Source organism: Terrapene carolina, unplaced genomic scaffold (genome assembly GCF_002925995.2).
Source record: "Terrapene carolina triunguis isolate 2854851 unplaced genomic scaffold, T_m_triunguis-2.0 Scaffold130, whole genome shotgun sequence".
Classification (NCBI taxonomy): Eukaryota; Metazoa; Chordata; order Testudines; family Emydidae; genus Terrapene; species Terrapene triunguis.
Window position 1 is genome coordinate 24,749,034 of NW_020664481.1, and position 12,937 is coordinate 24,761,970.

The 12,937-nt window shown below is 40.0% G+C and overlaps 1 protein-coding gene across 1 annotated transcript in view; it reads left to right on the forward strand.

Annotated features, from left to right (window-relative positions):
• The window catches only part of ESRP2 (epithelial splicing regulatory protein 2), a 64,730-nt gene extending 52,035 nt beyond the window's left edge, over nucleotides 1-12,695 (forward strand). Inside the window, exon 16 of the mRNA XM_029911792.1 lies at nucleotides 11,369-12,695. Coding sequence (XP_029767652.1) covers nucleotides 11,369-11,527 — 159 coding nt within the window. The 3' untranslated portion in view covers nucleotides 11,528-12,695. The remainder of the gene's footprint in view (nucleotides 1-11,368) is intronic.
• Nucleotides 12,696-12,937: the final 242 nt, after the last annotated feature.

The following is a 12,937-nucleotide window of genomic DNA, read 5'->3' on the forward strand; positions in this document are numbered from 1 at the left end:
GCCATTAGCACTTGTAGAAACACAGTGATGTTTTTATGCAAGGGTAAATACATACCAAGTAAGCAAAGGTAATTTTTGCCTCTATCTTTAGTTATTTATGTAACATATATTTGCTAAATTTGCTGTGTATTGTACACTTTAGCCTTACATTTGCTTATTGGTTAATTAGTCTTCCCTTGCTTACTAACTGAACCAATGAGATTAAGGGGAATGTTCTAGACTCCAAGAATAATCCAAACTTCTGATGCTTGCTACTTTCATAGGAGTGTGTGTGCCTTTAATAGAATTGTGATACTCTGGAATTGAAAGTAGATTTATCAACCCAGTTAGCCTGGATGTCAGTGTAGTCCTGTTCACTAGAGCATTGTGTTTCATTCAGAACTAGAGTCAGAAATGATATGAGCTGGGAAGACTGACTTTGAGGGATCATAGTTAACATCTGAAACTTGCTTAAAGCTTGTGAGAGTTTTAGTCCCTACTTGCTGAAACAGGGCCAGGTTGGAAACCTGGTGCCTGGTTTTTTTTATATAGGATAGGCTTAAAATAAAATGAATATCCTTTAAACCTATACTGGGTTTATGTATACCATTCCTCATCTGAAGCTATAGAGGGTTTTGCAATGTATTAATCCTCTGACTCTTCATAGACACAGAATTCAAGGCTAATTGCTTTTTTTTTTTTTAAAGCGGCAATGAGGAGGTGGGGGAAATGGATGAATGGCAAAATTCCAACTCCTCTATCTCTAATATCAGGACAGCAGACTTCACTGTTACTGACTTGCCCTGGATTATGGTTTGCCTGACATGTATGTTTTTGAACAAAGAAAGTATTCTCTGTTTCCTATGGATCCTTTTTGAAATCTGATGCCTTTCACAGTCCTAGGGGGATAGCTTCTTCATCCATGTCTGTTGCATCCTCTAGCTGCCAATTCTAGTCACAACACCTTCTGGGGTGCGGGTGGGAGGGAGTAGTGGTGGTGGGGGAATAGTCTTGCTTAGCTTAGCATAGCTTTGCGGGCAAGCTAGCAAGCAGTAGACAATATTGTATGGCTTTCCCCATCTAAAATGGAACACAGCTGTAGCTCACAGACATATACTGCTTTGGTTCTGAATTTAGATTGATCTTTCAGTTGGAAGCACTGCCTGCAAGGAGAGAGCCTCTCTAAAAATTGGGATAGTAAATTTTGCTGTTTACCATTGCTGTCAACTAGCTGCTTGTCACACTTTAAGCAATACAGTTAATGGCACCACTATTGTGGTGGGTAATCGGAATGATACAGGTCTCTCCTTTACTACCTCTTCCACCAAACATTTAAGCTGGTCTCTGCTGCTGTATTATGGCACTTTGCTTCAATATCAAATATATCTAGACTGAGTCAGAGTCTCAGACATTTAGGGATTCCTTCCCTCCCTAGGACCTATTCTCTGATGTGGGGTCACATTTTCAGAGGAGACTTTCCTACCAAACTCTTCTGGTGACTCGCCCTGTAAATCCAGAATAGAATTGCTACAGCTGCATCTCTGAAGGGGGCCATTTTGCCTCTAACGACTGCAAGTTGCACCTCCTTTCTAGCTGGAAACTATTCTTAGCTCCTATTATGTTTCCCCTTAATTTCCCTGTTTCCTTAGGGCTTAACTAAAATCAGTTTCTAAACCATTTAGTTAAATCAGTGCACAAATGTTGTGTAGCCAAGCCCTCATTCCTGTTTAGGTGGCAGATACTTGCAGAGGCACTAACATAGGGTGAGGGGGAAATGGAATTCGGTAGGGCTAGTAATGCAGTGAGAGTAGAGCATTAACTTTTTTGCTTCTAAAGATTTAAGTTCAAATTTAATTTTTTAGGAAAGGAGTGGAAAAGCAACATGATCACCTGTGCTGCTTCCTGAGGAGATCTTTGCATAAGATGATAGGCTAGCATAGCAGAAGTATTGCAGGTCAGAAATTAGTAAATGTTGGAAGAGCTGCGTGAAGGATGCTTGTAGTATTGCTTATATATCGTGTATCAAACTAACCTTCGAAACAGTAGACGGAGTATTTTTCAGCCAGAGAATGTGACTCTTGGGATGGACTGAGGTAAAGCAGGAAATGTAATAGCCCCTTGGTTACTGCTAGTGAGTGAGAGGTGAGTCCACCTAGATGGCACATGGGTTTGCAACTCTTGGTTCAACTTTCCCTTGGAACACGAAGTACTACTTACAGTGCTGTAACTTGCCACTCAAAAGCCATAGAATTCTCATACTGAGGAACTGCACGAAAACAGACGAACATGGAGTAGAGAGAAGGAAACAATGGTACAAGAATGTCTTTAAATGTAGAGTGCAGGATCAAGTAATTGTAGAACTCTACTTGTTTAATAGTACGCACCTGAGATACAGAACATAACAACCTTTGACAACCAAGGGATGGATTAACTTTTTTTCTCTCTTTTACATTTACATTTTTGCCAATTCATATTAGGACACTAGAAAAGACCTACTGAGTCTGGAAATCCTCTTGATTTGATAAATAGGGTTGCTTCTACCTCCTCCCTCAGCCTTCATAAATCTAGATTTCTGATGGCGATTTCTCAATGTGAAAATCCTACTATCAGTCTCATTAGTCAATAAGAGATTGATCCTGTCCCATATAAAATGATTCAGCCTTACTTTTGCTTGCTAAAAGGATCGACTTGTTCCCCCTATTCAAACTAGCTTTGCTACTCACCGAGCATCCACTCCCCTTGGTACCAGTACTCTATTCTACCAGATGCATTTTTCACCTGTTCTCAGTCTTTTGTTTGTGGCCACTCTGCAGTGTATCTTGCCATTTTTTTTCTAGCCTGTAAAGATCCACCACTTGCTATTACTTTGCATTACTTTCTGCTTCCAAGCTACCCTCTTGGTGCGAACTTTACTCCATACCTGGCTCCAATCCTACCTACCCACTGGAAGACCCATAGGACAGGTGGGCACACCGAGTACCATTTCCTGCTGCCCTTGAGATCAGGGTCAAATGAGGAATCCTTTAAAGAAACCCCCGGTGGTGATGTGTGTGCAGCCTCTTCTTGGCTCTTTTCATGTGCCTCTCCCCACTAACTTCAGTTGGACTTGATAGCCACCTCAGGGTGAAAAAGGAATCATTTTGTCACCGACCGAAGGAAAATGTAAAGGAAAAATCAATCTATCTAAGAAGCAGCTCCCTCCGCTTCATCTGTATCAATAAACAAGACTGTTCTGTCAAATAGAGGAAAAAGAGACACTGGTTGATGGAAAAACATTTTCAATAGATGCTTGGTTTGTTGATGAATAATTGGATAACGGGGTCAGCTGCTGCTGCCAGGCAGTTGAGAATAAGCTCTCTTCAGAAACTTCCAGTTTTCTGAGTGAGTTAAAAATGCCCACTGAAGAGAGTGTCTTTGAAAGTGCAACATCTATATTCAGGTTAGATGTGTTGAGGCCAAATTTGATATGTCACTGGATTTATAAAGCTTTTCGAAATGACTTCCAGTTCTGAGTTCACAGCTGATTATCTTATCTGGGATTTTCAGACTGGCTTATCTGCCATTGATTGCAATGGAAGCAGAATTTTTCAATTATTTGAAAATTTCACCTTTTGCCTTTATGAATGAACAAAGGCAAAGAACATGCTATTGTACATGACAGCAGTTTTTAAGCTATCTGCTTCTGAGTTTGACCTATGTAATGTTGCTTTTTGTCATCCGTACCATACGTAGCATTGGATGACTTCTGGCAAATCCATAATAGTGCATTTTTACATTATTGTATAATTATTTCACAATCTCAGATTGGTAGGGACTGGTAAAGCGGAAGTACTGAGCCTAAATTAAGAGGCTTAATGCTAATTACATGTCCCTGCATTCAAAGCTAGCAACACTGATATTCCACCTCAGGTTCTTCCACTTTTGGTCATCCAGTCCAATAGTAGTGTACCTTGGCCTTGCTGGTTTAGGAGGCTTCTGAAATATAGGCAACATCTGAAACGCTCATTTAATGCTCTATCTCAAGTATTTTGGAGTAGCTGTCATTTTCTCACTATAGACATAGTTTCTTGTATGACCTCACCCTATTGCATTATTTCCCTAACTTGATTTACAATAATGCCTTTTTGTAATTTTTTTTAAAGCTGGAGCTGTTCAGAAGCACTTACTACTCCATAACCTCTGTTTAATTACCGTAACTTAATACAATCTCTCCTTTTACATGTCTGTCCTCTAAATAAAAAACTCTTTAACTATTGTGGTGGGGGGTTTTTTTTATTCAAGTTTCCTGCACACTTGAGCTCCTGCTTTATACCAATCTCTCTTCTTGCCGTTTCTGATACACTGTAATTTTTCCATTCCTCGTTTTTCTTGTTGCTTATGCATATCAAGTACCTTTTTTAAAAAAATACTCTCACTAGAGGCTACATGGCTTTACCTATTGTAAACCTGCTGATAATCTAGTATCTAAAGTATGTACTATATTGAGACATTCCTTCCAAAGAACAAACTTACTTTTTGTAGATTGGTTTCAAGGGCAGGTCTGGTAGCTGATAATTAATATTTGCACAGCCTGGTTGCCCTGGTAGAGACTATCTAGAAAAAACTTCTTACGTTTGTTTGTACTTAATGGAGTGGGTCTAGATGTGAAGGTGGCTAGAAATCTGTAGTGAAGATTGTGGGGGTTCTTTCTCTGATGGTGTTTGGGCTCTTGGATGTTGCTCTGTGTGGTAGGTGTATTACGTGTTCTTTAAATTTCACTATAGGTGGCTATAAAGTGTCTTTTTTATTTTCTTTTATAAATATATTTATTCTTCCCTATAAACTGGCAGGAGACATTTTCTGTATCAAAAGAAACAAAGGGCAGCATAGCAACAGAACCTTGTGTGCTTGGGGATAGTGTAATCTACCAATGCATGTAAAGGAAGCCATTTCAAAACAGAAAATTCTGCTTCTTACTGCAGAAAGGACATAATGTAAACTGGGTTATGTGTACCTCTTTGCTGCAAAGTAGCATTCCAGTAGTCTCCACAACCTAGTCAGGTGTTCTCTGGTATTCGTTTCTTTCCAGTATGTGCGCTTCTGGAGAGATTCTGTATAAACCAGCATTTGGGCTCATCAACCAAGATCTGTTTTCTAACTTTAGACACAGACTTGCACCATCCCCTATAACAACACGCCCTTCTCATGCATGGTTAAGATCTTTGACCTGATTCTTCTCTCTTAGGCCTAGTCTATACACAGCTTTTGTACTAGGGTTGCCAATTTTGGTTGGACGTGTTCCTGGAGATTTCATCATCTGACATGATCTTTCATTTTCTGGAGACTCCAGGACAATCCCGGAGGGTTGGCAACCCTATTTTGTACTGGTATAACTTTATTGGTTAGTGATGTGATTTTTCTTTTTACCAAAATGGTTATACTGGCACAACCCCAGTGTGGACTCAGTTATATCAGTATAAAAGTGTTTTACACTGGTATAGCTTATTCTCCTTCCTATCTGGGGGTAAGCTTCACCTATACAAGCACTTTTATACCCGTATAAATGCATCCACACTTGGGAGTTGTATGGCTTTAGCTATGCTGGTGTTAGGCACAGAGGTACAACTTTGGTTTTTGTGTGTGGACAATGCCTCACGCTGGCTTTTCACCAGTGTAACTCTCTCTACTTCAGTGGAGTTAACTTCTTATTTACACTCCTGTAAGTAAGATCAGAATTCGGACCTTGGTCTCTCCTAATCCTTCCTCTCTCATGTCAATTTGTGCAGTCTAGAAAGCATACGCTCCAATCCCCATGAGATTCTCTGCTGTAACATAGTATAGCTCGCTCTGATACGTAGACTTTGTCATTTGTTACCTGGCACATAATTCTCAATATCTACTTGCTGTTGTTCTATGAATATTAAGGAAAAAAGGGTATTTGGTTGTTTAAATTTCCTTATTAAGGAAGACTTGCATTACAAAAAGCTACTTACTATATGCAGTATATAATCTCCCCCATATTTCTTCCATAAACCTACCTCCAACCAACTCTTCAAGTCATGTATTTTACTGATTGCATATAAGCTATGTGTGTCAAATTCACTTTGTCTCCTGCCAGTTACTGTAGCTGATGCTCTTAATTAAGGTTGCAAATGTAGTCTGTGTGGCTTGCTGTACAAGAACTGTTCCTTCTATTGCTGATTATCGTGTATCACACTTGTACTGTAGTATGCACCTGATGACTACAATGGCCTTATTCAGCTGAACGATCAAGCAAGGAGTGTGTTACAAGCACCGAAAGAGTGGGTCTGTTTGTAACTGTTTGTAACTTCCAAAGAAGGTAAGATGCGACTGGCAGAAGCTGGGTCTCCAATGGTGAATGGGAAGGGAAATGAAGGGCTTGGTGATGTGGAGATTGTTTTTCCTTCCTAGCTTGTGTTTGGGAACCTTGCTCTAACCTTCCCTACTCCTGTCTATTTAAAATAAATTTAAATAAATAATCAACTAATCTGGTGAAACTGAGGCTTCTCCTGTGATCTGTGGCTGATGGGACAGCAGTGGTAAATGGTGGAGGTTATGTGACAGCTTCGCTTTGTGCAAAGAAATTTCTGTTAAACTTTCACAGTGGTTTATTACCATTTGCTGAGTGCTCCATCTGAGGCTTTTAGCCCAGGGCTTTTATTCTTGTTTGTTTGAACATAGCAAGAAAACTTCTAACCTAGACTTAAAAAAAAAAAAAAATAGGAAGACACTCCTTTTTTTTAACCCTCTCCCCACCTTTCTCCATCTTCCTTACACTGTAAAGTTGTCTAGAAATGAATGCTTCTCTGATATCTCCTGCTCACTTTGCACCAATGAGTTCCCTGTTCCTTGGAATGGGTCTGGAATGTTGCTCTGTCAATAAGGGTGTTTGTTTTCTTTATATGTGTGAGTAAACTTGCTAATGGTGAACTATCCCAGTTCTCTATTACAGTCTGATACCGGCTTCCCCAATACACGCTTACACTTTGGCCTCTCAGCTGGGACTTCTTACGAATCATTCACATATAGTAAGGCCTTGGCTACACTGGCGCTGTACAGCGCTGCAACTTGCTGCGCTCAAGGGGGTGTTTTTTCACACCCCTGAGCGCAGCGAGTACAGCGCTGTAAAGCGCCAGTGTAATCAGTGCCTGCAGCTGCAAGCTACTCCCCTCAAAGAGGTGGAGTACATACAGCGCTGCAAGAGCTCTCTCGTGGCAGTGCTGGCAGCACGACTACACTTGCGCTTCACAGCGCTGCCGTGGCAGTGCTGTGAAGTCCCGAGTGTAGCCAAGGCCTAAAGGTAACAGACATTTGAAAAGTGTAATGGATATAGATTAAACTACTAAATCCTTCAATTAAGCCAATAAAAATAAAAAAGAGCATATAGTTATAGAAAAAAATGTGCAATTTGAGGGCACAAAACAATATTAAGATAAGATACCTTTATTATTATACTGTAGGTTCAAAGTATTCTTCTGATTTAACAGTATGAGTGGAACAACTTCAGAAATTAAAAGAAAACAAAGTAGGAGAGGGGAGGCAGTTTATCCCTGGAGCCTGGAAACTTTGGTTACTACTTCAGGATGAAATTCACTCTTGCCCAGGGCCAACCCCAAGATGTGTACCTCTTAAGCCCTCAGGTCCATAAGCTTTGTACAGGTTCTCTGTTGAATGCTAGAGCACTAAGTTATGTATTGCTTCATTCCCATGTAAAAAGTTTGCTCCTGAATCTTAAATACTAAGTTAACCAACTTCTTTTTTCTAAAGATGCTTAGATTTATTTTTAAAAATAATGATTCTAATACTTTTTGGAAGAGAAACCAAAGCATTCATTTGAGAGCTCAAATGGTACTACACCTCTACCTCAATATAACGCTGTCCTCGGGAGCCAAAAAATCTTACCATGTTATAGGTGAAACCGCGTTATATCGAACTTGCTTTGATCCACCGGAGTGCGCAGCCCCGCCCCCCCCGGAGCACTGTTTTACCGCGTTATATCCGAATTTGTGTTCTGTCGGGTCGTGTTATATCGGGATAGAGGTGTATTTTAAATTATGCATTTAAATGTTCCGCTAATGTCCAAGTTTTTTAGCGCAGTAACAAGTGACAAAACTTTGCCTCTGCCTTGATATTAATTGTATTGACAATAATGAATTTTGACATTTGTGTGGTTGTAATGCATAATTCTAATATGACCTAGAAAGTATTAATGACTTCCGTAATATCAAGTCTCTTCCTCTTAAAAATCCTACTGATTAGTCCTGCTGGTCCCCCCCATAGGTATAATATCATTTGGAAACAGATGACTTACAAAGAGTTGAGTTAATAGGTCATTAGGTAAGAGCGGCTTTTCTGTAAAGCCATTTGTATCAAGGCATTCGTGTGTGTGTGTGTGATTTCACTATAAAATATCACACCTGCTGGGGAGCAAGTCATCTGAAGACTGTGTGGTGTAGTGTTTAAATGAGTGGGGACAGGAGAATCTCTGGTTCATTCTGAGCAGATACATAGACACTCACTCTCTGTGGTCCTGGGCAAGTTATTCACCCGCTCTCGTGTTTCACTCATATCATCTGGAAAATGGGGTTAGTAACTGGGCCTTGCTACAGCCAGATGGGAGCTGAGTTCTCTCAGACTAACAGACTACAAAATGAGTGGTGTAGTAACTTTTATGCAGCCTCGGGTACCGTGGTAGGAACATCTCTGGTGCAAACCATCCAGAGAGAATAAATATTTGCCACTATGTGTGAGAGTGTCATTCTCCTCCTCTGAATGAATCTTCAGCTGTAATTCCCAAAATGAATATATTTACTTAAGGCATCTACATTAAAACCATAGGTTAGTGTCTTAAAGTGAACACAAATGAGCTCGGAAAAGAGTTAATCAAACATAGGCAACTCTGCCTCTTGCAGCACCTGCAGCCTGTTTTGTTAGCCTTCCATACAGTTTTTTAAACAAGTTTCCTGCTACTGATATTGCTTGCTTCTTTAATAAAAAAAAAAAAAAGGGGGGGGGGGGGAGCACACGCCCTACTATCATAACTACACTATTTTTTTTATGGGCATCCTATCTAATACATTGATTTTAAAAAACAAAAAGAACAGGAGTACTTGTGGCACCTTAGAGACTAACAAATTTATTAGAGCATAAGCTTTCGTGGGCTACAGCCCACTTCTTCGGATACAGACTAACACGGCTGCTACTCTGAAACCTGTCATTAAAAAAACAAAGCTGCTATGGAAACTGCTTTTTGCTGTCGCCTGTGCTCAATGATGTAACCATACTTCCCATATGCTGTCATTGCATTTGGGTCTGGAGAATAAAACTCACTCATGACTGACCCCAATATACTGTAGCTGTGACTTAATCTGCCAGCGGTTAGCAATCACAGATGTAGGTGCAGAAACGTTGGGTCTGTTTTAAAACAGACCCAATATAATTTTGTCAGTGGTTCTTCCCAAATGAAGTGCTTCTTCCTCTTTAAGTGCATTAGTAATCTGAAATCTATGAAGCTGATTTCTAAACCTAATTTGGGCTTCTTACAGGAATTTTTGTTTAAGGTTCCTGAATGTTTTTCGGCATGCTGCTTTCCTAATTCACCTTGTTTCTGGAGGGAGAAATGTATCAGTATATGGATCTAATAATGTCTGTGCTCACTGCCCTGTTAAGTACCTCTAGTTCCTAACATGATTTGTTGCTTATAACTTAAGACTGCTTTTATTGCCTACCAAGCATTTGGGTGAGTGAAGTTCTGGTATGTGCTGGCTTTACTTCTACATGTCAGAATATAAAGTTGCTCAGAAACTAGTATGGGAGATAACCAAAAAGTGAGCATTTTGCCATTTCTTTTACTGTAACAAGCATATATGGTAGCATCATTTTGGGTGGGGGGGGGGGGGGGGGTTTTGAATGTTTTTCCTTTTTAAATCTGAAGGATGTAGACTCCACAAAGCAAGTATTAAGCTTGATCTCTTTTTTTTTTTTTTTTTTTTTTTTAAACTGTGTGGTGTTCTAACTTAGCAAGTGTTTGTGTTCTTTCTGGCAATGAGTTGAACCCCTCTTAAGTTTCCAGCAAATGAATCTCTTGTATTCAGAGTTTTTGCTGCTTCAACTTTTGATTTCTTAACTTGGTTCAGATTTATTAAATCAAATATAGAAATGAGATTTCCAAATTTACCCTGCAAGGGCTTCCAGGATGTCTGGTATGGGGGCACAGACAAGCTGGGGCACATCTGCTGAGTGGATTTTATACTCAATATTTTGAGGTTAAATCCTTGAACATATCAGGGCCCGTGTGTCACCCCAAGTATATTAACTACATTGAGAGAACAGTCTCATTTCCCACCACTCTTTCCGCCCTCTTCTCTCCATATTAACAAAGGTTCCTTTGATTCAATTGAAGTACTACAACTTTTACTTCTCTGGTTTTGGGGGCTAATTTAGTTCTGTTAATTCTCATGCATCTTCTCCTCTCGTGCTGCTCTATCCATACTTCCCTTTCTGGTGTCACTATCTGCCTTATTTTCTTTTGGGTTTTGGGTCTGGAGAATAAAACTCACTCATGACTGACGCCAATATACTGTAGCTGTGACTTAATCTGCCAGCGGTTAGCAATCACAGATGTAGGTGCAGAAACGTTGGGTCTGTTTTAAAACCCAATAAGCCAGGTAGCACAAGCATACTTCACTGCAGGCTGAGGTTTCCTTCCTTGCTTTGCCTATCATTTACTAAATTTTATACCTCTTCTGTCTTGGGCTAGTCTACACTTCAAACTTAGGTCAACATAGCTACACCGCTCAGAGGTATGACAAATTCATACCCCTGAGTGCTGTAGCTATGCCAACCTAGCCCGCGGTGTAGATGCAACTAGGTCGATGGAAGAATGCTTCTGACAACCTAGCTACCATCACTTGAGGAGGTGGAGTTCCTACAGCGATGGAAAACCCCCTTCTGTCACTGCTGTCTGCATCTATACCATGTGGTACAGCGCAGACGCTATGCCACTGTAGTGCCCATAATGTAGACACATAGCCTTGCTAACCTTAAATCTAAGTAATCTGCAGTACTTCTGTACTGGACTCTCCTCCTGGAGCTACTTCTGGATCTTTCTGACTCATCCACCAGCAGAATTCAAGTTCCTTCTGCTGTGAACAGCTCTCAATTCAGTCTTCAGTCCTTTATTCTCCTCCGACTTGGCTGTTTGTAGCCACGAGGATCTGAAGCTTGGCAGCTGAAGTGTTTTTATGTATAAAACTCTGAACTGCCTTTCTGTTGAGCTAAAGCAGTTAAAGAAACCATCAAGAGTACATAGTGTTAGGGACAGAGCCTACATCTGTGGTCTTAGGTTTTAAGTTTCTCTCCCCCCTCCCTTGTGTTCTTATTCCTGCAGCTCCACACAGATTCCATTCTCGTGCTTTACAACTTTAGTGGCCAGCCCAGTGGAGAAGCGTTGGTGACTTTTCCAAGCCTGGACCTGGCTAAGAAAGCAGTGGCTGAGAAAAATGGACGGCTCCTGGGAAGTCGCTATATAGAACTCTATCTGGTCTAACCAAAAGACTCTTGGGGGGAGGGGGGAGGGAGAAGAGAGGGAAGGGAAGTAATACTAAACACTGTGCCTTTTAATAAAACAAAAAGTCTTCCCTTGCTATCCACACAGCAGTAAATGTGCCTTCTCAGCCTGACGTGGTAGGTTGCGGGAGTGATACTTGTTCCTGTATTTAATTTGAAAAATCTCCTGCCCTACACCAAAAAGAGAAATAAAAACGATATAACTAATTTCCTTAAGAAAGAGAAGGAAGATTGATTTCAGGGTACTTGTTGAAATGCTGCCACCCAGTTAACCCGTGAGGCAATCCAAGAGCACTTCAGCTATCACAGCCACGGGGGGAAGAGAGGGAGACTTAATTTTTGTTCTGTAGTGTTTGAAGTGGAAAGTGAAACTTGGTTTGTTCAGATTCTTTTGTTTTAGGTTTTAAGAATTTACTCTCCGCAAAATGTTTCCAGAAAGGGCTGCTGAAACTTGCAGCTTTCCCAAATTGTAGCATAAATCCTATTGGATTTTTTTGTTGTTGCTTTCCTTAACTGGAAAATACCCAGGATGCCACATCCAAATGGAATAGAAGAAGCTTCTTCTTGTCATTGTGTTGTGTAATGCAAAAGCCATATCAGTCTTTCCTATCAACATACATGCTGCCAATGTGTGAAGCAAAAAGAACCCCAAACTTTTAATTTCTACAGGACAAAAATGGCACATAAACATTGAGTACTAGTAAGTTATATTTTTTATTTAAGCATAATAGCTTTCAGATACTGTATTAAAGATTTTGCTCTAGTTTATGTGCATGCAATTTGTTTACATCTTTAAACTACTTTATTTGTATATTATGAAGCAACAAAATTGTTGAAATCGAAGCCTTCTAGTGCATGCATTTTTCCTTTCTTTGTGTGTATATACATAAGCTAGAAAAACTAGTTTGTCATGTAGCATGTGTTTAAGAAGACATCTGCTGTAGAAGCACTAAATGATTTTGTTTTTACTGTGCCTTAATTCAAGCCTATTCAAAGTGCAATACCAGCAGAGCAAAATGTCATGAGTCCTGTTGTGACAGGCTCATGGATGTCTGTGTACACTGATCTTTTTTTATTGGTGTACAATTTGAGTTGTACTGAAAAGAATGAATGATGTATGCTTCTTTATATTACAACAAATAAAAGAGATGCTTACAATGTGTGTTGGCTTTTTAAGTGCCTCTGTTCCTTCATCCAAACACATCAAGGTGATGTAGACCCCACTAAAGTGTTGATGGTGTGACTGTTACTTAGGATATCTTGCTGATGGAGAATACTGAAATAGTCATGTGTATAAAAGGTACGCTTGTTTGTTTATTTATTCTACAATAGCTAATCATAGCTCACAATGGGGACCTCTAAACTAAGCCATAGAACATGGCTAGTACTC